The sequence below is a fragment of the Octodon degus genome, unplaced genomic scaffold (genome assembly GCF_000260255.1).
Source record: "Octodon degus isolate 3935 unplaced genomic scaffold, OctDeg1.0 scaffold00037, whole genome shotgun sequence".
Classification (NCBI taxonomy): domain Eukaryota; kingdom Metazoa; phylum Chordata; class Mammalia; order Rodentia; family Octodontidae; genus Octodon; species Octodon degus.
The window spans coordinates 5544393-5569451 of record NW_004524613.1 but is presented as its reverse complement, the minus strand read 5'-3'; the positions used below and the strand labels follow the sequence as shown (position 1 = coordinate 5569451).

The 25059-nt window shown below is 44.9% G+C and overlaps 2 protein-coding genes across 4 annotated transcripts in view; one reads left to right on the top strand and one right to left on the bottom strand.

Moving 5' to 3' along the window:
* Gss (glutathione synthetase) overlaps nucleotides 1-9231 on the top strand; it is a 24984-nt gene extending 15753 nt beyond the window's left edge. For both annotated transcript variants that reach the window (XM_004630839.2, XM_023714782.1), the window contains exons 9-13: nucleotides 1620-1686; nucleotides 4472-4666; nucleotides 5165-5246; nucleotides 6926-7115; nucleotides 8699-9231. In XM_004630839.2, the coding sequence (XP_004630896.1) occupies nucleotides 1620-1686; nucleotides 4472-4666; nucleotides 5165-5246; nucleotides 6926-7115; nucleotides 8699-8822 (658 nt within the window). In that variant the 3' untranslated portion in view covers nucleotides 8823-9231. The remainder of the gene's footprint in view (nucleotides 1-1619; nucleotides 1687-4471; nucleotides 4667-5164; nucleotides 5247-6925; nucleotides 7116-8698) is intronic.
* Nucleotides 9232-9618: 387 nt separating this feature from the next.
* Nucleotides 9619-25059, bottom strand: part of Acss2 (acyl-CoA synthetase short chain family member 2) — a 54878-nt gene continuing 39437 nt past the window's right edge. Inside the window, exons 4-19 of one of the 2 annotated variants that reach the window (XM_004630838.2) lie at nucleotides 24853-24956; nucleotides 24530-24602; nucleotides 24201-24276; nucleotides 23927-24041; nucleotides 23125-23163; nucleotides 17779-17916; nucleotides 16655-16825; nucleotides 15748-15881; nucleotides 15428-15560; nucleotides 15291-15347; nucleotides 15007-15087; nucleotides 13463-13571; nucleotides 11809-11877; nucleotides 11305-11481; nucleotides 10671-10745; nucleotides 9619-10430 (exon numbers count right to left, since the gene is read on the bottom strand). In XM_004630838.2, the coding sequence (XP_004630895.1) occupies nucleotides 10306-10430; nucleotides 10671-10745; nucleotides 11305-11481; nucleotides 11809-11877; nucleotides 13463-13571; nucleotides 15007-15087; nucleotides 15291-15347; nucleotides 15428-15560; nucleotides 15748-15881; nucleotides 16655-16825; nucleotides 17779-17916; nucleotides 23125-23163; nucleotides 23927-24041; nucleotides 24201-24276; nucleotides 24530-24602; nucleotides 24853-24956 (1676 nt within the window). In that variant the 3' untranslated portion in view covers nucleotides 9619-10305. The remainder of the gene's footprint in view (nucleotides 10431-10670; nucleotides 10746-11304; nucleotides 11482-11808; nucleotides 11878-13462; nucleotides 13572-15006; nucleotides 15088-15290; nucleotides 15348-15427; nucleotides 15561-15747; nucleotides 15882-16654; nucleotides 16826-17778; nucleotides 17917-23124; nucleotides 23164-23926; nucleotides 24042-24200; nucleotides 24277-24529; nucleotides 24603-24852; nucleotides 24957-25059) is intronic. The other variant, XM_004630837.3, reaches the window with a different exon arrangement.

Genomic DNA, 25059 nt, shown 5'->3' with positions numbered 1-25059 from the left:
TCTCTCTCTCTCTCTCTCTCTTTCTTTCTTTCTTTCTTTCTTTCTTTCTTTTTTGATACAGCGTCTCCCTATGCAATTCATGCTGGACTTAAATTCACTACATAACCCAGGTTGGCCTTGAGTGCATGGTGATACTCTTGCCTCAGCTTTCCAAGTTCTGGGATTACAGGCATGTACCGCTAGTCCCAGCCTCTAATTTCTGAAATATCTCATCCTCCTGGAAATTTTGGAGCAGGCTACCCAAGCTGTGTTTCTACAGGGTTGTATCAGAGCTGTGGATCTTCTGGAGAAGGGCATCATCTTTGGAGATGACCTTGGTTGTCATGTGCCCCTGAGCTCCACACAAGTTTTCTGTTCTTCTTTGTGGCTGCTCAAGTAAGATGTGAGCAGTGAAAAGGGGTGTGAAGGGGCAGCTGGCCCATTCTCTGGTTGGTCAATTTTAACTCTTTGGATCCAGGCCTAGATTTGTCTTCCAAATCAGCCCCTTCCTTTTTCTCCAGTGGCTGCCACCAGGTGGCTTTAGTGCCATCCATTTCAGTAGCATTTCATGATACATATTTTAACCTGGGACTTTGTGATTGTTAAAGTTAAGAACCTTCATGGAATTTCATAATACTACTTACTGTGTTTCGAAATGTGCTTTTATCATGACAAAACAAAGTAGTTGACTTCCTAGATAAGCTAGGCAATACCAAATAGGTCAAAGAAAAGAAGTTTTAAAAGCCTGTGTCTTAGCTAGACTTGTATTTTTATATCCTCATCCCTCACCTGTGCATTTTAAGGAATTCTACCCTGAGCTGGGTGTGGTTACACACAATTGTAATCCCCAGCACTCTGGGAGGCTGAGGCAAGAGAATCGCCAGAGAGGGAGAAAGAGAAAATAAGAAAGAGAGAAAAATAAGAGAGAGAAAGAGAGAAAATTGAGAAAAAAAATATAGAGATTGAGAACAAAAAGAAATCTTAGCCTTGGGCCGGGGAGATGGCTCAGTGGCATAAGCGCTTCTCTGGCAAGTGCAAGGGCCTGAGTTCAATCCCCAGTTCCGCCCCCCCCCAAAAAAAAAAAAAAAATATCTCAGCCTTGTGTCAGGTAATTTAAGAAGTAGAAATGTAAGTCGTTTCGCTAAGGTAGGGCAGTATGGTTGCGCTGCTTGGTCATTCTGAATCCACATTTAAAAAAATTTACCTCATATGATTCTAGTTATAGTATATCCTCCTTGCTTTCCTAGCATGACTGTAGAATGACTGTTGATGTGGAATATTGTAAGCCATTCCACTGTTTCCCTAGTCCAAACCATATGGCTAGAATATTAATACTACTGGCTTATTTTTTACTTTATTTCTTGGCGGAACCGTGGATTGAACTCAGGCCCTTGTGCTTGCCCAGCAAGCACTTATTCTACTGAGCCATCTCCCTGGCCCTGTAAGCCATTCCAATACTGCACGCTTTTGTGTTTTTAGTGGAAGAACTGATGACGTGGACATTGACTTTTATTGCTTTCAGTGAACTCTTGTCCCAACTCTCCCTGTGTAATGACTTTCAAAAAAATTGAACATATTTTGGTGCACTGAACATATCAGTTATAATTGAACACAATGGATTTTTCCATTCTGTATTCTAGGGCTGGCCAGGAAGTTGCTGTGGTTTACTTCAGGGATGGTTACATGCCTAGTCAGTACAGTCCACAGGTTAGTATTTTCTACTAGACTATTCTTTGCTTCCTGAGACCCACAAGAAACCAACTCAGGCATCACATCCACAAGAGTTTTGCTGAATCCTAACTTCAGTTCTTCCTCAGGGAACTTGCTGCTGGAATCTCCTCTCCTCTTCCAAGCTTTTTGCTACCTCTACAAACATACTTGTCTTCTAGAATCTGAATCCTCAGGAATCCACAGTGCGTTAACCATTCACACATTTGCCAGAGGTAGGCGGGCAAATGTTTAACAGGCATTTTTTCTAGAGAGAAGAACCTCATTTTATAGCATTTCTTGATTTCTGTTAGGTAATTTTGAGCTACCCTAGTTCACATCTCTGAGCACAGAGTTGGAAAGAGATAGATGTACTCACCCTTGCCAAATGATCCAAATTAATTCTAGCACACCACAGACCATTTTCCTCCTCATTCCCTCTCCTTTACCTGAGCCAGAGTTTATTATCTATTCATTCAAGTTCGTGGCAGTGATGACACCATCTTGTTATCCTATCCTATAGTTTCAGAATTACTTTTCATCTTCATTAGTTCATTTAACTCTTACAACCACCCTGAGAGGTATATAATTATCTCCATTATAAAGATGGGGAAACTGAAATTTGGAGTGAGGTAGAGGCTTGTCTAAGGTCCCACAGGAAGTTCTCAGGTTTTCTAGCTCTTACGCTGATGGCATTCCCAGAAGATCTTTCTTTTCCCTGCTCCTAATGTCCATATCAGAAGCTAAGACACCTGGTTTCGCTTGTGATAAGGCAAAGAAGGAAATAAGTTAGGAAATGCCATGGGTAATGGGCTGGCCTTATGAGCCTGACTCTGCCTCTAGGTCTTGGTTTGTGAGAACAGGTGCTGAACTTGAAAATTGAGGAAGCTACTTCCAGGTCGACACTTGAGCTAGGATTCTCCTGGCATAAGCTCTTTAGGGGCACTGTACAGAGGCGGTAGTTCTATGAGAGGTTCTTTCTTCTAGAGAAGCAGTTGGCAGTGTGCTGGGCAAAGAGAGAAACTGTCTGTGGGGAAAATGGATCCAAGGTTCAGGAAAGGGGGAGAAGGGAAAGGATGGAGGAAAATTTGGAAGAGCTGACAAGAGTGGTATATGTAAAGAAATGGACATTTTTAGGGAACCGAGCAGCTCAAATTAGGTGTAGGACATGGACATAGATAAGGTCTAATAACTTCTGAGTGACCCTGAGTAAGTCCCCGCTTGTGTTCAGGTTTTGCTTTCCTTGCTTCTGACATAATGGAGTACTTCTCTAGGTTTATCTCATGCTTTGGGCTCCAGTGACTCTGCCTGGAGCAGCAGACTCGCGAGTAGAGGACTGGCTGTTGGTGAGGATCAGGTAAAGGTGCTGCAGGTCAACATTAGGTGAGGGCAAGAGTTACCCCTCAGGCCTGAGCCTTGATCCTGGTGTTGGAAGTTGGCTTTGATCTGGAGCCAAGGACAGACTGTCTCCTCCACACTTGGGAATGGGCACTGGAGCTGGGAGGCATGATCCTCTGATGTTTCCCTGCTTCTTATATTCTAAGCTGCTGGCACACAGTCTATTTTTTTCTGCAGGTCTTCATTTATATTTGTAAAAAAAAAAAAAAAAAAAAAACGTTTGTTTTGAGACAGAATCTCACTATGTAGTTCAGACTGGTCTTACACTCATTATGTAGTTGAAGTTGGCCTCGAACTCAAAACAGTCTTATATCAGCTTCCCAGTGCTGGGATTACAGGTGTATACCACCATGCCCAGCTTCTCCATAGATTCCTTCTCCATAGACTCTTTCTCCATAGACTCTCACCTGTCACACTCTGCCTGTCAAGAATGATGCAAGCCTCACCCTCACTTTACTCAGTAATAGTAACATACTTATTGAGCAGCTACAAAGTGCCAGGAACTACATTAGACACCAGGGAAAACAAGATGAACAAAGGTCCAGTCCTTACGGAGTATACAGTCTGATCAGAGAGATGGGCATCAAGAAGTAAATAAAAATAGAAAATTGATATTTGCCATAGTTGAGGTGTAACTTTAAATGAAACAACAGGGTTAAGACAGAGAATTATGTGGAAATCACATTAAATACAGTGGTCAGGGAAGTCTCTGAAAAGCTGACTGAGCCAAGACTTAAGGATGAAAGGGAACTAGCCATCCATGAAGAAAGCCAAAAGGAAGATAATTTCAGGCAGAGGGAAAACAGCAAAAGCAAAGGTCTTGAGGGATTGAGCTTTGTGTATTTGAGGAACAACCGGACTATGTGGCTAGAATGTGGGCATTAGGAGGTAGGGGGTAGGATGGTAGTGGCAGCATGGATTTTGGTTGAAAAATCAGACAGGAGCCAGATCCTGCAGGGCCTTGCTGGCCATTGTAAGGAGTTTGGATTTTATTCAGTAAAAGACAGAAGGTACAAAATTTGAGGAGAAGCCAGAGATTAGAGTGTGGGATTTTATTTGGAATATAGTAGGGAGCTAAGCCCATAAACAAGTGCTCCAAGTGCTCTTTAAACCTCCTTATCAATTTTTCTGTACCCTTACAGACAGTCTTTTCCTCTTTTGTCACTTGCCCTTTAATTTATGGTCATGTATCAGGGCACTAAACTATGAGTTCCGTAATGGTACACTCCAGCCTCTGTAAGGATATTGTAGTGATCCTGGAAGAAAATTGCTTTGAAGATAAAAAGCACAATACTTGGTGCACAATACAGTGTATCTGATGGATGCTCAGTAAAGGTCAGTTGAAATGAGAAAAAAAAAAAAAATCTTTCATCTTCTTCCCCCACAGAACTGGGAAGCACGCCTACTGCTGGAGAGGTCATGTGCTGTCAAGTGCCCAGACATTGCCACACAGTTGGCTGGGACTAAGAAGGTGCAGCAGGAGCTGAGCAGGGTGGGCGTGCTGGACGTGCTGCTCCCTGGCCAGCCTGACGTGGTGGCCAGACTCCGTGCCACTTTTGCTGGCCTCTACTCCCTGGACATGGTACATAGGCAGCCCGCTTTTTCCTGCTGCAGGCCTCCGAGGTAGAAGAGACCTAGAGTCCAGAGTGCTGGGAGGGTGGGGCTGGAAGTAAGGTTGGCTTTGTGATTTAGGTCAGTGGAAAACCCCCACTGAGAGACTTTGGGACAGGGCAGCCAAGGGGGCCTGAATCCACTGAAAGCTCCTTCAGCAAAGGTAGAGATGGGGGTGGTAAGCAAGGGAAGGGACTAAGATGAGCAGTACTAATTGGGGACTATCTGTACCTACTCTTCAGGCCACCTGCCACAAAGCTGTATGCCTCTAGAGAAAGGCCTGTTTGTGCATTTACTGTTGTGAGGGTTTGGCTGGGGTTGTCACATCCAGATAGAAGAGTCCAGCCTGAGGGAGCTTATGGCTGTTCCCCCTCCTGCTCTTCCCAGTGATGTTCTTCGTGGCCAGCAGGAGCTTTGCTGCCTCTTTATCCTTAAGGACAGCTGGTGACTACTTTCTGCCTTCTGCCAGGGTGAAGAAGGGGACCAGGCCATCACTGAGGCCCTCACTGCCCCAAGCCAGTTTGTGCTAAAGCCCCAGAGAGAGGGTGGAGGTAGGTGAATCTTCTGCAGTGATGGGACAGCAGGTTATCACCAGTGCTTCCTGGCACTTCATATGAACATAGTCGTAGGCTTGACAGATACAAGAGGAAGTGCCAAAGGTCCCACCTTAGACAGTGTTCCCCAAGACCCTGGGGCCAGGTGCTGTGGAACACAAGGAGTCTGATTAACTAGTACAGGAGGGTTTGAACAATGGGTGCCGGTGGGTGGACTATAGGGAAGCAGGGTATAGGCACACTAGGAGATCTGAGGGAACACACGTCTATTTTCCTACTTCTAAGCTTTCTGATGACGGGTCATGTCTGCTTTATATATCCAGAGATGACTTTTGATCTGGGTCGTAAGGGATGGGTAGGAGAGGGCCAGCCAAATAGCTCAATGGATTAAAGCACCTCCAAGCAGGCGCAGGGGCCGGGGGTGCTCTGAGACTGTAATTGAGACTGGGCATGGTGGCATGCACCTGTAATCCCAGCACTTGGGAGGCTGTAAACAGGAGAATCACTGTGAGTCCAATCTAGTAGTGAGACCCCAAACATGCTGTAGACCCTTCCCTAAAATACAGAAAGAAAAGAAAAAGGGATGGGTAGGAGTTCCCCAGTAAACTCACTACATGGCCTAGGGTGACTTCGAACTTGTAGTCATCCTCTTCAGTCTCCTGAGTGCTGGGATTATAGATGTGTGCTACCATTCCTGGCTGGGAGAGGTCGTCTGGAACCTAATTACAATGGACATTAAAGCCAGATGTCCTGGTACATGCCTATAATCTTAGTACTCTGGGAAGTTGAAGCAGCCTTGAGTCTAGGCTGAGCAACTTATCCAAACCCTGGTTCATTATAAATAAAAAAGATGTAGCTATGTGAAGGTTCTGGGTTTAATCCTGGTGCTATGGGTAGGGAATTGTTGTCAGGGGAGCAGTGTTGAGGGGGAAGCAATAAATATATGTTAGCAGGCTGGCGAGATAGCTCAGCAAACTAAGAACCTGCCTGGCAAGCACAGAGACTGGGGTTTGATCCCAGCACCACATGCCACGCTGGCCCGGCCCCTGGGCATGCTGAGCTTGCCAAGGAGACTGGGCATGGTAACACATGCCTGTAATCGCAACACCATGGAGGCTGAAAACAGGAGGATTACTATGAGACCTTGTACCAAATTTTATAGATAGATAGATAGATAGATAGATAGATAGATAGATAGATAGATAGATAGATTCAAACATATTCAAGGCTATGGAGTTGTTTAAATTTTGTGCATTTGGTACAGGGTCTACTGCATAGGTTGGACTTGTAGTGATCCTCCTGTTTGAGCCACCCCAGCGCTGGGATTATAGGCGTGTGCCACCACCCCCAGTTTCAGTGGCAGGCTCTGCATGGCATGCAGTGCTGGGGATTGAACCCGGGTCCCTGCACTTGCCAGGCAGGCACTCAGATTGTTGAGCTGTCTCCCCAGCTCTTCAGGGAGTTTTAAGTAGGGAAGAGACACATTAATGACCCAGGATTTGTGATGAGGTCTTGCAAGACTTAGTATTTCAATCAGAATAGATTTCCTGGAATGATGGAGATAGTGGTGGCAGAGAGACCATACAGGAGGCTGTACAGTTGCTCAGAAGAGCTATATAGAGGCAAAGGCTAGGGTTATGACAGCATGGACCACAGACTGCTCAGTTTAATTGCAGGTAACAACCTGTATGGGGATGAAATGGTACAGGCCTTGGTGCGGCTGAAGGACACTGAAGAGAGGGCCTCCTACATCCTCATGGAGAAGATTGAACCTGAGCCTTTCAGGAATTGCCTGCTACGGCCTGGCAGCCCTGCCAGAGTGGTTCAGTGCATCTCAGAGCTGGGTATCTTCGGAGTCTATGTCAGGTAAGTCAGGTGGAGCTCTTCCCACTACCTTCCTGCAAGAGTCCCAGCCAAGCAAGCCAGCTCTGCCAATCCTTAGCTTTCTTATTTGTGCCTTTGTTTAGTAAATAAGGCCAATGACCCAAGAGCTGCTCACTTTCCATGGCTATCAGGTAATACCCTGGCAGTCAGGCAGGGCTTAGCAGCCAAAAAGGAAATCAGGTAGTATCAGAAGAATTGGAACAAGATGGCCTGACAGGATGAGAAGATTCCAGGAAAGAAGACAGTTTGGGCACAGATTTAAGGGCACTGGGGATTCTGGGAAAAAGTGAGATGAGCCAGCTAGGTGATACTTGGTGCAGTTTGTTCTGTTTTGTTTTTTTAAATATATTTGGTACAGGGTCTTACTATGCAGATTGGACTCTAGTGATACTGTTTTTAGCCTTCCCAGCACTGGGATTACAGGTGTGTCACCATGCCCAGTCTCAGTGGCTTAGTGTGGGGACTGAACCCTGGTCCCTGCGCATGCTCAAGCAGGCACTTAGTCTATTGAGCTATCTCGGCAGCCCTGATGTTTGGTGGTTTTAAAGAACTAAGCAGCTCTTTAGATTTGACCACTAAGAATCAGAAAGAGGACTTGGCAATTTGTAAGGAACTCATGCCATTTCCTGCAAAATACTTATCAAAGTCAGGACCAAGTTGGGACATCAGATGCTGCCACACTCCCTTCCAGAGTCTTCCTTCTCTGTCGTCTACCCCCAGATCCATCTGCGGTGTCTCTGCTTGCCACGCCCCCTTCACTTCTGCACCATCACAGTCATCTTGAGTGAGGTCAAGACAGAAATTTATAGCTCAAGACAGGAAATGTAAACCTAGATCATGCCAAAAGCTTTTCTGCCTGCCTGCCTGCCTGCCTGCCTGCCTCCTGTTCCCTCCCCTTCCCTCTCCTCCCCTCTCCTCTCCTCCCCTCCCTGCCCTTCCCTTCCCTTCCTCTGGAGATAGGGTCTTGATATCCAGTTCAGACTGGCCTTGAATTCATTATGTAACCTGGGCTGGCCTCGAACTCTTGGAGAGCCTCCTGCCTCAGCTTCCCCAGTGTTGAGATTATAGGCATGTGCCACAATGCCCAGATTTTCTTGCTTTATTTACTCCTTATGATCATCTTTAAAAGTAAGGGAGGGCTGGTGAGATAGCTCAGTGGTCTAAGCACCTGCCTGGCAAGGGCAAGGACCCAGGTTCGATCCCTGGTACCACATGCTGTGCTGGCTGTGCCTAAGGCCTGCTGAGTAGGCCACTGGAATTGGGCATAGTGGTGTAGACCTGTAACCCCAGTGCTGGGGAGGCTGAAACAAGAGGATTTACTATGAGTCCAAGCTGTGTAGTGAGATCCTGTACCAAATACATAAATTTTTTAAAAAGTAAGTATATTATTTTAATTTCAAACTGAGGAAATAAAGAACTTTCTCAAAAACAAATAGCCATAGAGTAGTTTCCAAGCTAGGAAGCAAACTCAAATACAGCCAAAATCCTAGCACTTTTCTTAGGTGTAGCCAGTTAGGTCTCATTCTGGCTTTGGTGATGTGTGCCTCTCGACCCCATCTCTGTAGACAGGGAAAGACACTTGTGATGAACAAACATGTGGGGCATCTACTTCGAACCAAAGCCATCGAGCATGCTGACGGTGGTGTGGCAGCAGGAGTGGCAGTCCTAGACAACCCGTACCCTGTGTGAGGACACAGCCTGACTAGCCTGGACTTCACTCAAGAGATCTTCCACCCCCTGTGCTTGTTATTCTTCTGCTGGCCCTCCTGAGGGGTTGTCCTCCTCCCACCTTAGGAGAGCTGGTCTCTTCCAAGACCTCCAAGATCTTCAAGGAATGATAAATTCTGGGTATCTTCTTTCAGCTCTCCACATGAGGACCAAAAAGCTGTGTTTCCTCTAAGCCTTAGGGTGTGGGAAGAGACACTCCTTTGAGGTAAAGCCCATAAACTCTGTGGCCCTCTTATTGACCTTTCATCAGTCTTTCTAGCAAGTTTCAGTGCCTGACTTGGGACAGGACTGAGTAATAGGAGAAGGAGAGTGGAGAGGCATAGCCTTTTCCCAGCTCTGCCTTAATAAAACTACATTGCTGATTCAGTGATTTATTGCTTTCTGTACTGAAGTTGGGGGTGCTATAGCCTAGGTCAGCACACATAAGATAGATTGGAGCAGAAAAGGTGACTGGGCTATTCTCAAGGTCTCCTTGGATCTTGATCCTGTGGATGGGAACCTGAAGCTTCAATTCTTGTCACCTACTTATGCTCCCAAAGGTTGGTTACAGGTTGATTATGACCTAGCTTCAGTCACTCCTACTCAGTTTAGGGACTTAAGAAAGATCCTCTTAACAAAGCCCTGCCTCACTCTCCACACCAAAAATTCTGAAAGGCACTAGGGTACTCCTGGGGAATGCTGCTTCCCTCTGATGTGCTGTACACATCAGAGCCATTAATGGGTGCATAGCTTAAAAGATACACAAGAACACCAGTCATCTTCTCAAAGTCACAGACTTTATTCCTCTAACCATGAGGCTTAAGCATGACTTGGGAAAGAAAAAAAAAAGGTTCATGTGAGAGTGTCCCTCATAGGCAGGGCTCTGTCTCTGGGAACCGGAGGGAGGAAGCAAGACAAGACAAGCTCCTCTGGTCCTAGGAACAATATATATGTGCTCCTTCAAAGAAGCCAATGATCTGGAAACACTCAGGACTAAACCAACCTGCATAGCCCTGAGAGCACATGGGCAGCCAGTATGGCTATCTGTCAGGGAATTCAGAGTTGGAACAGAAGTAGCAACATTAAAAAAAAATATCCTTGGACTCATAAAGTAGTCATTTCTAAGGCAAATATATACCCAAAGTAAGTATTGTGAGGACTGACTGAGGACTAGACAGCTGTCCCCTGCTTCAGTCAAGGCCCTCACTTGACCTAAGCTGGCTCGGGAACGTGTCATTCAGGCTTCTGTTCTGTGCATGGAAAGCTCTTTGCAGTCTGGGCCTGTATTGGTCTGGGCTGGCCTGGGCCTTGTCCCTTCTTTCTGGAAGTCACAGGAAACTCTCCACTCAGAATCAAAGTATAGAGCAGCACTAGACTTCGGTGCTCCTGGATAGGAGCTGGGGGGTAGGCAGGACTCTGGAGAGCCAGGTGGGGGAACCCTAGGTAAAGGACAGAGTCTTGTCCACTAAATAGTCAAGCAGCGGTGGTTGAAGAGGTGACTGATAACGGATGGGTCAGCCACTGTAGATATGTCCCCCAGGTCATGGTCGTTCTGAGCAATCTTCCGAAGCACTCGCCTCATAATTTTACCTGGGAGACCACAGACATCTGGTTACATGGTGGTAACACTGACCCACACCAGTCCTTTCAAAATTCCACACTCCTTGGGGCCGGGGAGATGGCTCAGTGGAATAAGCTCTTCCTTGGCAAGCACAAGGGTCTGAGTTCAATCCCCGGTTCCGCCAAAAATAAAAATTAAAAAAAAAAAAAAATTCCACACTCCTCACCACCAGTTAGCCCACCCCAACACCTGGAGGCCTCTGAACATACCTGACCGTGTTTTAGGCAAACCAGGCGCGTTCTGGATGTAGTCTGGTGTCGCAATGGGGCCAATCTTTTCTCTAACTGTAACCAACAAATCATCAAACATTTCTTTAGCACCTTTAGCCTGACTCCCAAAAGTCAAAGTAGATATAGTTTGTTCCCCACATTTCCTCTTCAAGCTCCTGCCCACAGCCATTCTCAGCCTCACTGCCTCTCTTTTAGCGCATTGTCTCTTTCCTTTCTTATTTTAACCCAAATTCATGAATTGTGGCTCTTAAGACAAGACTGCTAGAGTTTAGCATTGGGCAAGTGGTTTGACTTCTCTGGGAAAGAAGTTTCTTCTTTAGGAACTAGATTAACCAGAAGATCTCTTTGTGGAATTAAGGGAATTAAATGTGGTAATACATTCAAAGCACTGAGCCCTTGTACATAGTAGGCAAGTGCTGTACCTCTGAGCTCTATCCCCAGCCCCCTGGCTATTATTCTAGTGAAGAGACTAGTAGCAGTGGAAACTGAATGGGAAGAAATTAGCCAGCCCATGGGATCCCCTGGGATCTGTTTGTGGTTTGGGGAATGGCTCACTGCAGCCCCTTCCCAGAGACTTGCAAATCCTGCAGCCCCTTTCAGGGAAGCTCCTCACTTTGCTTCTTGAGCTCCTCAATGAGGGTAGGACTGAAAGTGTGGCCATCACACAGAGTGACAAAGCAGTAGAGGCATTCGCCCTTCACAGGATGAGGGTGGCCCACCACGGCCGCCTCGGCAACAGCTTCATGTTCCACAAGTGCTGACTCCACCTCTGCCGTACTCAGGAGGTGTCCTTGTCAAAAGAAAGGAAGTGACATAAAACAGCCCAGCCTTTGCCACAGCTTTTATTCCATCTGTTCCCACAAAGCAGCCCCTATCTGATTCAACTGGGGAATGCCCTTCATTCACTTCCCGCACACCTGCTTCCAGGCACCTCACCACCCTGACCCCCCTCCTGGCACATTTCAGTGCTTATCACTCTTCTTCCAAGACCCAGGTCCAGAATTCCACATTCCACACGTGGTCTAAACAAAGGACAGTCGTGACTCTCAGAAGGCTTTGGCTGAGAGTTGCCAGGGGAACAAAGTAAATGAGATAGGAAAGGGTCCTGGGCCCTTACCAGACACATTGAGCATGTCATCGATCCTGCCAGTGATCCAGTAATAGCCATCCTGGTCCCGCCGGCATCCTGGAAAGAAATGTACAACAAATAGCTCAAAGTAGGATATAATAGCCTTTCTGCTACAGTTCTTGCCAACTGTGGCAGCCAGTCTCTAAGACAGCTCTTCTGATCTCCACCTCTTGGCATGTGTAGGCCTATATACTCCTCTTTCTCACTATGCTGTGCAGGGCTAGTCTGTGTGATCAATAGAATTCAGGAGAAATTATGAGATGTCACTTCTCAGATTAGGTTAGAAAAGACACTTTGGCTCCCATATTGGGAGCAGCCCTATGTAGAAGCACAGGTAATGAGGAACTGAGAGATCCTGCTAATGGCCATGTGAGTGAGTGTGGAAGTGGGTCCTCTGGGTTCCATCAAGCCTTTGGATGACTGTAGCTCTGGCCACAGCTTGACTGCAATCCAGGACATGCAGCTAAGCTGCTTGCAGACCCTGGCCCTCAGAAACTGTAAGATAATATATTTGCTGCCAGTTTCAGTGATACCTTATTCTGTCAGTCAAATCTACTCATCATAGGTCTACCTTTCATAACTCAGTTATTTTCTAAATAGTAAATTAATTGTTAATCACTCCCTTGCTTAAAACCCATAAAGGTTTTCCACTATACTTTGAATAAAATCTAGCTGCTCACATTGGCCCAGAAAACCCTGTATTAGCTGCCTTTCCGGCTTCATGTATTGTTCTTCCTTGTATACACCACACTCCAGCCACATAGGCTTCTTTCCATTCTTCACACATTTCAAGCTCACGTCCTGCTGCACATTACTCTAGATCTCCCATGTCTGGTTTCTTCTTGTCCCTCAGGTCTCTGCTCCAATGTCACTGAACAGAAGACTTTGCTGATCGTCCTGTGTAAAGTAGCTATCTCTGCAGATATTATCCCATTTTAGTACTAGAGATTGAACCTAGGGCCTTTGAATTGCACTACCCAGACCTTTTTACTCTTTGTTTTGAGACGTAGTCTTGCTAAGTCATTAAGTTGCCTATGCTGTGCTGGAACTTCTTGTCCTCCTGCCTCATCTTCCTGAGTGCTGCGTTTCAGACATACACCACCACACCTAGATTGTTTATCATATTGTTTCTTTATGCACTTATCTCTACCTAACATAAGTTTATTTATTTTTTCTGGGTTTATTGTCTGTCCCCTTCTTGCTAGAATATAAACCCCCAAAGAACAGAAAATTTAACTGTTACCCATAATATCCCACATGCTTATTAGACTGGTATCTGGGCATATATGTGCTCAATAATATTGATGGGTGACTGGACTGGTGGACAGACAGACAACAAACAGCCTCTGAACATGAAGACACACATGATACAGTGATACTGTTACATGCTCCATCTCTAAAAATGTGTGTAAGAAACAAAAACTTATTTTCTCATTAACTAATTTCAGATGGCATCATCCTGAGGCTTTTCCTGCAACACTCATTCCTTCTCTTACTGTCTTCTCTGTAGCTCTGCCTGGATACCAGATACATAAAACATATTTTTTCTGTGCTTCTTTATTCTCAACCAACTCTTCTAAAAATAGATGTTAAAGGTACATATCTCAGAGGGAGGCAGAGGGAGGGGACAGCGAAGGCTCACCATCTCCTGTCACATAGTAACCAGGAAATTTCTTAAAGTAGGTAGTCTCAAAGCGTGGGTGGTTTCCATAAACTGTGCGCATGATCCCTGGCCAGGGCTGCTTGAACACCTGGGGAGTGAGGAAGGTACAGTGATCACGCCTGCTAGGCTCTCTCACGGGAAGCCTGTCATAGCTCTACTAAACCTGGGAAAATACCCTACATGCCATTCCAGAGAGAGAAGACAAATAAATACAGGCTTTGTTGAGGGGCAATTCAGGTTTGGAACCCCAACTCTGCCACATACTACCTAGGAGACTTCATGTAAATAACTTTACTTCTCTGAGCTTTAGGGTCCTCACCTGTAAATCAGAGCAAACAATTTCTATTTCCTAAAGTTATTGTGAGGATAATTAATATTATGTGGAAATTGCCTAACACAGTTTTATGTTAGTGGTAAACATTTAATACATATGAGTCTTCTTTTGGGTCCTCCCTCAGAAAAGCAGTTCAAATTTTATGCATATGAGCATATGAAAAGCCATATAAAAAAAGTGAAACTGAGCCAGGTGTGATGCACACCTGTAATCCCAGAACTTGGGAGGCTGAGGCAAGTGGATTGCTATAAATTTGAGGGCAGCTTGGGCTATACAGTAAGTTCAAGGTTAGCCTATTTGCTTTAAAAAAAAAAATCAGGGCTGACTTAGGGGAAAGAGCTCAGTAGCAGAGTGCTCTGAGTGTTTTGCTTTTCAGCATTACCAAAAAAAAGAAAAGAAAAGAAAAGAAAAGAAAGGTGGAGGGACTGTTCTGTGCAGAGATAGATGGAATGGATGGAATCTTCTTAACTTCATGATAGTTAAGAATCAAAAGACTTACTTGTATGTCAGTAAAATCTACTCATCTGAAGTCTATCTTTCATAACACAGTTATGAAAGTTATGGCTTCATGTCTTAGCCATTCCTAACTTGCTCTTAGAAGAGTGAAATGTGTTGGGGTCTAGAGGGCTGGGCTGGTAATATCCTTACAAATATAACAATAATTAGAAGAGCTTACATTAACTGAATGATAAATTCTAGGTTCTATAGAAACCCAGAGCCTGTGTGACCATCCTCTATGTTATGATGCTTCCTTTATTAAGAATGTTCATCCATGGAAGGATTTGGGCTAAGTTTTTCAAACCTAAAAAACTAACATCATGAATCTGAACATACTCTTTTCTTTTTCTTCCTATCAGATTTTATTGTACATTTTAGGTACATATAGTGATCACATTCATCATAGAGAATTTCTACCTCTACATGATATAATTTATTTCTTTTCTTCCCTCCCCCCCATTCTCCTCTCCTTCCTTCAGCCCTTTGAACAGATTCTTAAAAGGCCTTCTGGTCCCTTATGCACCAAAAGGCAGAGATACAGGCAAGGGTTTCCCCTGTACTCTTTCAGCAGAGGACAATCCCTCAACTGTAGAGTTTCCATCCTAAGCAACTAGCAGTTTTAAACTCTGGGGCAAAGTTCCCATGAGGATCCTATCCCCTCTACTTGAAAATCCCCAAGGGAGGGCCTCACCAGATAACCTTCAGCTTCACCTTCCAACTCTTCCCCAGATTCATTCAGGATTGCAGGAGCTACACCAAAGAATGGAAAGGACTAAAAGCAAAAGGGAGATAGAACCCAAAAAATGGAATGAGGCAATTCTGATTCAACTTCCAAGGCATCCCAGTGCTCCAAATTCCTTATACATACATACATATTAGTCTAGTTCCCAACTCTCCAATAGGCCCAAAGACACAAGAGCCTTCCCCTGCCAAGCCCAATACCAGCAGCACTCTCAGACACAACAGGGCACTCACAGCAGAACCAGGCTTCATGGGTGTGGCTCCGGGAAGTGGAGTCAGCATGTGGCCACCCTGTGGAAAGCAGAGATAGGGTTTTGAGTCATTCTTTCCACACTGTCTCTGAGTCCCAGTCTCCTGAACCCCTCACTCACTGTCTCTGTTTGCCAGAAGGTGTCCACAATCGGGCAGCGCTGGGCGCCTACCACCCGGTGGTACCATAGCCAGGCCTCAGGGTTGATTGGTTCACCCACTGTACCTAGAATCTGCAATGATGCCCGGCTATGCCTTGGGCAGAGAAGTAGGGGAGAGGAAAGTTCTGAGTGTCCCCAAGAGCCAGGATACACACACCTCTTTTCATGCCCTCTCCCTGTTCCAGGTCAGAGAGTTGGGACAGGGGAAAGAACCTATACAAAGGGAAGCCACCAAGCCTCAAAGGATACCCAAGGGGGAAGCAACTTGGGGAGGGTCTCACTTGGTGACAGGCTCATCTCCAAACTTCATGAGCAGACGGATGGCCGTGGGTGCTGTGTAGAACTTGGTCACCTTGTATTTGTCCACGACGCTCCACAGGCGGCTCACATCTGGGTATGTGGGGATCCCCTCAAACTGACCCCCCATGAAAGCTGGTCATTTCTGGTCCTTCTCAATAGTACTTCCATTCCCTTACCATTACCTCAGTTTGTGTATTTGGCCCTTTCTAACCATGTTTTAATTCCCTGACCAGACAAGCCAAGAGATTTTCCTGGTCAGGATGCATAATCTCCTTAAAACTCTTCTTCCTCCAGGGAACAGAACATAAGCAGACTAAGCAACCTTGACAGGTAGTCACACAGGAAATCTTTTTTTCCTGTAATGTGACTCAGGATTGAATTTTTTTACAGTACATGTTTGTAGTACATAACATTTACATTCATCTTAAGGGGCACATCTTAAGGATGTTCTTAGCATCTCTTGAATTTTTTTATTCCCCTCTCCCACCCCCTGCTCCCCTCTCTGTCTTTAGATCCTCTTCTCATTTGTAAAAGATCCATCTCCCTGTTACCTATTTTTTATCTTTTATTTTGTTTTTAAATTTATTTATACTCTGGGTTTCTCATATAAGAAAAGTTATATGATATTGAAGTTTGTGTGTCTGATTTATTTTACTTAACACTGTGGTTTCAAGGTGCATCCTTTTTCCTATAAATGACTCAAGTATATCTTTCTTTATGACATAGTAGAACTCCATCATGAATAAGAATTATGTGTTGTGCTACTATAAACATGGTTCTATATATATCACTGTGGCATGATGTCTTTAACTCTTTTCACCCAGAATAATCTTATCCACCCCCCTCCCATGTAGGCTAGGTAGCCATAAGTCTCAGCTCCCTTCTCACCAAAACACTGGTGGCACCATTTGCCAGTGGCCCATAGGTGATGTAGGAATGGCCAGTGATCCAACCAATGTCTGCTGTGCACCAAAACACATCCTCTGGGTGGAAGTCAAACACATACTTGAAAGTTGTAGCCACGTAGAGCATATAGCCCCCAACTGTGTGTACCACACCCTGTGGGAGGAATGGGGCCTCAGTTGGGGCCTTCAGCCCACCTCACTTACCAACAAATAGGGGTTTGGCAGGGCTGAAGAAAGACCCTTCTTGAGGATTCTGGCCTGCCATCACCCTTTCCACAGTATCTGTTTCTCTTTTATCTGTTTGCTCTATGCTCCTATCTCATCTTCTTCATCGTACCCATTATACCATAAATATATATCAGCTCATTGTTCCCACCTACATATTAAAATTTTATTTCTGAGCCATCAGTCACTTACACATGAGCACTCCTAGCACACTCATATAGTTTTTGCTGTGTATTTGTGCACTCACACTCAATGATACATCATTAGGATGACTAAAAAAACAAGCCACTTGGCTTACTCTATTCCTGTGAACAAAATGTATTTCTGACAGCCCACTGAAAGATACTCTAAAGCACCTTAAGGATACTTTAGAGAAGTGAAGGATTGGGGTGGGTAGAAGACACAGTGATATAGTTTTCAAATCTTTCAAGTCAATGAAGGATTTAGTTTTTCAAAATACTTCCAGCCCTCATGATGTGCCCTGGCAGGGGACTAACGGAACAATGTTCCAGGAAGAAAAGAAAAATGCGATTTTGAATTATGGTTTTAGAAGCACAAGAGGGATCCTATACCTGCTCTTGGGCCTGAGTTGACAGAATAGCTCTCCTTCAACCAAATCGTATGGGAATGGGCAAGAAGTATCAATGTCAGCCTCACAGATGATCCTTTCCTTCCTTTCTGGGTACCAGGAAAGCTCCCACCTGACTTGTCTTATCCTGGATCTCACCATCTAGTAATTGAGAATGTGTATCTTGATTTGATAAAGGAGATAATGTGACATATCTGGAACTTATGGGTATAGGAAAATGTTACCATCATCACATGCATCCTTAAAAACTCACTTCTAGCTGTTACCTGACAGACACACAGACACATACTTGCCTTGGGTTTGCCTGTGGAGCCACTGGTGTACAGGATGAAGAGTGGGTCCTCAGCATCACACCACTCAGGCTCAAACTCATCTCCTGCTTCTTGCATGAGTTCATGCCACCACAAGTCAACCCCTTGGTTCCAGGAGATCTGCAAGAAGAGGAAGAGAGAAATAAGGAGGAAAGAACTGTGAACAGCTTAAAATAGGGTGGGAGACCCCTCTACCTGGCACCTGGAAGGACTGCATGGAGCTGGTAGGTGGAGATGCAGGAAGGGAAAGAGGGTCCTGCAAGGATAGAACAGGTGGAGAACAGGAGCATAATGGCAGGCTTCCTGGGTACTCTACCATCCCTTCCTTATCTTTACCACAGAATTCCCCTCAACTTACCTCAGGCTGAGGAGGGCCCCTTGGTTAGTTCAATTCCCACCCTTCAATTCTCAGGTGAAATGTCACCTTTTTGGGAACTTCTGAGTGGTATATGATAAATTATCTCCCACCCCTCCAATTATTACTAACCACAATACCAGACAGCACATATTTCCATTTCTTTTGTTTGTTTACTTAGTTATTGCTTCCCCCAACTAGATGGTGACCTCTAGGCGGGCAGTAGTATGTCTTTTCTTTTCCCCTGTATTTCCAACATCTGTAAAGTGATCAACATTCTCAAGAAAACATTCAGGAAATTTCTGTTGAATGAATGCCTTTGCACACACAGCCTGCATACACACATATGCACTACAGGAAACTAGTGGCTTATCAGCAGGGATGCAGATACTAACACAATTCAGAAATGCTAAATTAGTCAGAGCCTGCAGGTGAGGTGGGCACTTGATCCTGTTAGTAGTGAAGGAAATCAGCAGACCTTGGTCCAAGCACTTTTTTCTACATGTCCAGACCCCACTGACATCTAGAGGGCTTTTTGCCCTGGTAACACTGATGCCAAGGGGGTTTCCCATAGCACTTTTTGTTTGAGGAGACAGGTTCCATTCAGCAGCAAGCCTTGCTTCACATTGGTGGAAATGGACCACAATGAAGTTCATCCAGAAAAGGGATGCCCCTCTATGTCTAATTGCCTTTGGTAATGACGTCTGAATCTGTCATCCTGAATTTTTTCTCAACTCTCTTTTTTTTTTGAATCAGGATTGAACTCAGGCCCTTGCACTTGTCAGGCAAGCACTTATTCCACTGAGCTATTTCCCCAGCCCCTCAACTCTCTTTTGAAGTATTTTCCTTTCTTGGTTATAATCACCTCTTTTATTTTCTTCTTAATAATTTAATTTTTTCCTAACTTTGTTAATTTCCCATTATACCTTTGCACTGTTAAAAACATACAAATACAAGGATGTACTCATTTTAACATTCTATGTATGAATATATGTTATACCACTAGTGGAGTGGGCGCAGTTTGACAACAGAATATCACCTCTTCAAATACCAGCTTTTATCTAATTGTTATAGTCTTATAGTTTCTACTGTGTGAAGTGGGAGTTGCTGAATTTGTCAAAAATTGTACTGGGTTTCAACCCCAGTTCTACCACTTTCTAGCTATATGACCTTGAATAAGTCACTCTACCTCAAATCACTCTTTTAAAAAATAAGCATAGGCCACGGAGATAGCTCAGTGGTTCAAGCACCTGCCTGGCAAGCTCAAGGACCTGGGTTTGATCCCGGGTGCTGCATGCCATGCCCCTCTCTGAGGCAGCACCAAAACCAGGCGTAGTGGTACACACCTGTAATCCCAGAAATGGGGAGGCTGTGAGAGAAGGATAATTATGAGTCTGAGTTGCATAGTGAGACCCTGCACCAAATAAATAAATAAATAAATCTTTTTAAAAAAATAAGCATTATCATTTTTGTCCTGATGATCTTACAGAATTTTAGGAATATCAAAAGGAAAAGATATCTGATAAACATCAAGCCTTGGACTGCCACAGGGGGTAAGGTAGAGAAGCTTGTTGAATGTTAGAAGGGACAGAGGTTTCATAACAGTTAGGAAATGAAATTAAGGGTGTGATAATGAGAACTGTTTGGGGATTGCTTTAGCTGTCTTCAGAGCCTTTTCATATTTGTTATATTCTTAAATGTTTAGTGGCCTTGGCTGACAGGTAGAAATGACAATGCTAGAGAAAGGCCTTCCCCTCAGTACACAGATATATGATAATTTATCGTCTGCATATTTGGTTTAAAAATCCCAAAGTGGCCAGGGATATAAACTCAGTGACACAGTGCCTGCCTGGCAAGCACAAGGTCCTAAGTTTGATTACCGGTACCAAAAAATCCTAAAGTGTTAGCTGTGTACCTTGGTAAATTAGAATATGACTCTCTACTCACACGTCTCTGTACTACATGCTCCTTACTCTATAGAATTTTAAGTTTCTACCATATGAGTATCACGAGAATGACAATCCCATCCAAGTGAAGATGCCATTAAAAAGAAAAAGAGGACGCCAGCTAGAATATACACAAGCACACCCTATTTTTTAGTGGAAAATCTAGATGAGTTTACATGTACACCGTCATACGAATACTTTTTTCTTGCCAAATAACCTTGAGCTGAGGGCATTAATGTATCTAAGCAGAACTATGTCAATATTGCTTTGGATAAACGGTGCTGGTCTGTAGTACTGTGAATTGTCAAAGGATAAAGCATAGTTACACTGTGGCTCTGCACTGAGGGAATTCTTATAATCTTATAAAAGTATTTTTTTTGTGGGTGTGTATGTGTGAGTAGGGAGGAGAGGAAGAGGTTGGGTATTCCAGGTGTGGAGCCAATAACAAGCACCAGGAAGCAGGATGACCTCAATTTGTGAAGCAAACATTGGGTGTGGGTTAGGTGTGTACCTATAAGACCCATGGGTTGGAACCAGGAAAAGGTTTGAATTTTCTCAATAAAAATGGAAGAGTGGGCTGCTGTCCTTGTATCAGGGTGGCCTTGAGAGGGCAGCTGTCAGGTATGGAAAAAGAATATGAAGGAGCTCCTGGGTGACATGGTTGAGGAGGGCACCCATCAGGTCCTGCCTTGAAGACTTCCTAAAGCTGAATGGGTTTGAAATTCTATCAGAATTTTTATAGCTTTCACTGCAATTTTCAGACTAACCCCTGACCCCTGGATTTTGGCCAGGTGTGGTGGTACATGCTTGTAATTCCAGCACGCAGGAGGCTGAAGCAGGAGGATTACAACAAGTTTGAGGCCAGCATATGTTACATAGTGAGTTCAAGGCCAGCCTGCACTATGCAGCAAGACCCTGTTTCAAGAAAACAAAAATAAAACACTGGATTTTGTAAGCCTATTTTCATGCTGTTCTTCTTCCCCCTCACAAAAAGTGTAATAAAGAGCAGTTTGGCTGTGACTTCAAGATCACTGGTCAGGGCTGGACTGGCATTTGAAGACTCATAGGGAAATCAGATATGTCTCTCATGGTGAAACCCTCTCTCCAGAGGCCTCACATCTGGGGTTCTCCAGCAGTTTTTTGATTCTGTTTCTATCCAGTTTTCAGGCCTCTCCTCCTAGTTACTCATCCTCTGTCTCCCTGGCCAGGCTGTCTACCCTCAAAGCCTCAGCCAGTCTCTCCCTGGAGTCCTTCACTTTTTGAGTGTGTCTCTGGATGTCTGGCTGGAAGAGGGCAGTAAAAGATGAGGGAGGTAAAAGCTTCCAGGATTCTCTCTTTCCAAAATGGAGACAGGCTGGGGGTTGGTAGGCTGCAAACTCTCCATAGCAAACTGGCCCAGGGACTGGCCTTGACTTCCTGAAGTCATTACTTTAAAGGTGCTTATAAATCCAATTGGCTTAGAAGTTCTTTTTTGGTGCCTTGGCACTTAAGTAACTGTAGCCTCCAGCTTGTACAGAGCTGCTGGGGCCTCTCCAGCTTCTCCTTGTGTGGACCATGGCTGACCTCACTGCCAGAGTGGGCAATGATAAGAACTGCCACCTTCGGGAAGATGCAGCTGGTCAGTCACACGAGGAGGCCTGAGCCCGCAGCTGCTCTGCACTTGGGGGCCCAGACATGGTTTCCTCTGTAAATTTGGGGCTATCATGCTTCTGTTGAGTTTTCTCACAGAAGGAAGGCTGGCTTGAAGCTGGGTGTGTTGATGGCTTCCTCATGGTCACTGCTGCTGTCTTGCCAGCTTCCCTCTTGATATATAGAAAGGAAGAAGCTTGCCTACAGAGGGCCTGTTGGCGTTTATTGGTAACTGTTTTTACATCCAAGAAACAAAAATCCAAGTGCTGGAAGCCTGAGGCAGAATTATGAGTTTACTTTGTCAAGGGAAGTAATAACAACTAACATTTATTTAGTAGTTAGTATGTGCCAAGAACCTTATATATATTGACAAAACTATAAAATGGTGAAACTGGATCAAGAGAGCTTAAGTAACTTGCCCAACTTTACATAGTAGCAGATGGCAGAGCCAAGATTTGAACCTACGTAGTCTGGCTCCAGAGCCTGGACCCTAAATCATCAGGTTTGTTAGTTCTTTGAAAAGAAGGGATTAGGTCCTTGCCTGAGTTGTGAAAGGAAAGTTCCCTAGGATTCAGGTCTGTCTTCATCATGCTAATAAGAATAGAGAAAGGCGTAGATTAGCATAAAAGGTACCACTAGGGCAAGGTAGCCTGTGAAGATGGTAAAACTCATAGGAGCAATGAGCTTTATGTTCTGCTTTCTTTCAAGTATGTATTATCATCTCTCTATTAGTGAGAAGGAAAGTGAGCTGTATGCAAGGTCATGCAGCTAACAATTGGCCTCTGGAACCCAGGCCCACTCTCTCTTCTGCACTAAGCTGTTTTGGGCATTTACCTATGGATCACTCTTCCTAGAACCACCTATAATATAGCCTTCATTCAATTTTAACATTTAATCACATCAGAGAGTTATGTGCAATTTGTAAATCCCAAAAAAGTATATAAATGTATTTTAGAATCTTTTTCTTTGCTGTCCTGTATAAACTCATTCTTTTGTAATACATGTCTAACTCCCCAACTTGATGGTGAATTCCAAGGTGAAGGTCTGTACATCCTCCATCTGCTCCTCCTGTCTCTTCTGACCCCATCCAGCTAAGTGCACAGTAAATACTTTCTGGTTGGTTATCTGGTCCCCTCCCCCACAAAGGTTCTAAGCAGCAGGAGAAAAATGGGATGTCTGTCACCATCTCTGGGATCCTTGCTCCATGCTAGCTGATAGAGGCAGCAAAGATATTTGATTTCACAAAGCTTTAGATTGGCATGGGTGTTACTAGGTGCCTAGGAGCAAGGGAAAGGGGGAGAGTCTGGTAGCCACTTTAATGGAGCGAACAGGCAAAGAGCAGACGGACACACAGATAAGCATGCGGCAAAACTATGCCCAAGGCAGCGAAGTGGATACCTGGGGCTGGATGCGCTTGGATTTCTCTTTCAGCTTACCCTGTTAAGAGCCCATGGAATGGAAAAGCTGATGAGCAGGATCCAAGGATAGAGGAGTGGGAAGGAAGGGTGAGTATATTCTAAATCCCTGGATGTTTTCTGTTCCTCTGGCCTCCCTTTCTCTGGATCCCCCACCTCATTTTCCTAAATCTGGCTCCTACTCTTATATGCACATATCCCTAAGATTTACTGTTAAACTAAACCACGACATCTCTATCCCAGTATCACTCAGGTTCTTTCATTTCACAGAACCTAAGTGGTCTTCTATCCTTTGGACCTTAGAACTTTCATACTTTATGCCCCTCAGACCTGAAGGCCACACTAAGCTTTTCTACCACTCCCAATAGAAATGCTGGATCCAAAGCTATCAAGAGCCATAGTGAGGAATTCTAGTTTATTTATGAGAGACATCTCTTAGGCCATGAGAGGTAGCTCATCTCAAGTCATATTCTAATCACCTCAGTTAGCACATTTCTAATCTAAGCTCAAACCCTAAGGTCCCCTGTGCCTGCCAAGACACCCTAACTAGCACAAGAATCTCCTTTGCAACCTGATATGCTAAGTTCTTGAGGTCCAAAGACCTTTCCCTCATATTCAAGGTCAAAATCCCTTGTTCCACCAGCCTGGCCAGAGAAAGCATTCTTAGGACTGCTTCCAGAGCCTCAGCATTATGATACATAAGCAAAAGAAGATTTTAGGAACTTCTTGGACAGGAAGTGAGAGGAAATTTGACTACGGGGGAAGTATATCAGCACCATACTCACCTGGATATCTGGGCATGGCCTCTTAACTGGGGGAGACTGGCTGGGGGAGTCACTCATGCCAAGCTCCGCTCTGCCCAAGTGCTTGACCACAATGCAGCATCTCACTGGGAAACCCCTGGAGAAAAGAAAGGGCTAAAGTGGTAGCCTGATTGGCTCCAAAGAGAAGTTAGCAAGACTCACCCCTGTCCATCTGGCAGGAATGGACAAAGGGAAACTGGCACTGGGGAAAGGCCCAGCTAACCCAGGGCAGTAGCCAATAGGCTAGCACACTTACTTCTCCCGACACTTCTCCAGGGACTCGTCAGCCAGCTCCTTCAGGTTTACAAGTTTTTCCCCCCTGTAGAAGGCATCTTTGGGGAGCAACAGACATTCCAGGGCTTAGTAGGAACCATCCTCCCCAGTAGGCACAATGCCCTTCCTCAGTGGGCCTCTTGATTCTGGCACTTGTAGCTGATTTGGGCTGACAGAGGATTAGCTGAGACGGGACATGGAGAGGAAGGGCAGGCAGTCCTACCCTCTATCCTAAGTGGCCCCAATCCAAAGAGCTGACTCAAGACTAAGACTCAAGGTGGTGTCTAGAGAAAAAGTGAGAGAATCAATCACCTGCAGTGATGAGAAGGCTGCAACTGGAATCCAGGATCCGTTCACACAGGGACTCAGCAGAGAAGCCTGCAAACTAGGGAAGGAAAGAAAAACTGAGGGAGAGAGGGAGATCCCAGGCATTGAGTGAACAAGGAAAGGAGTTGTTCATGAAATTTAGAATTTCTAAGCCAGAGTCCTAGAAGAAACTGAATAACTGATATAGACCTGTGGCATAAGCACACTAAACCCCTTTGCTATTTAAGTTCCTCCATCATCCAGGCCCACCTGTTTCTCCAGATCCATGCCCTCAACCCCTGCCCCTTTTCACCAGCCCAAACTCCTACCACAATGGAATGCAAAGCCCCAAGGCGGGCACAGGCCAGCATGGCTACCACGAGCTCCAAAATCATGGGCATGTAGATGGCCACCCGGTCACCCTTCTGAATGCCTGCAGGTAAAAAGACACAGTACATTGCCCATAAGCCTTCCTGCTGAGACTTCCTGCTCCCATCCATCCAGCTGGCGATTCTCTCAGTTAACATTTACTGTTC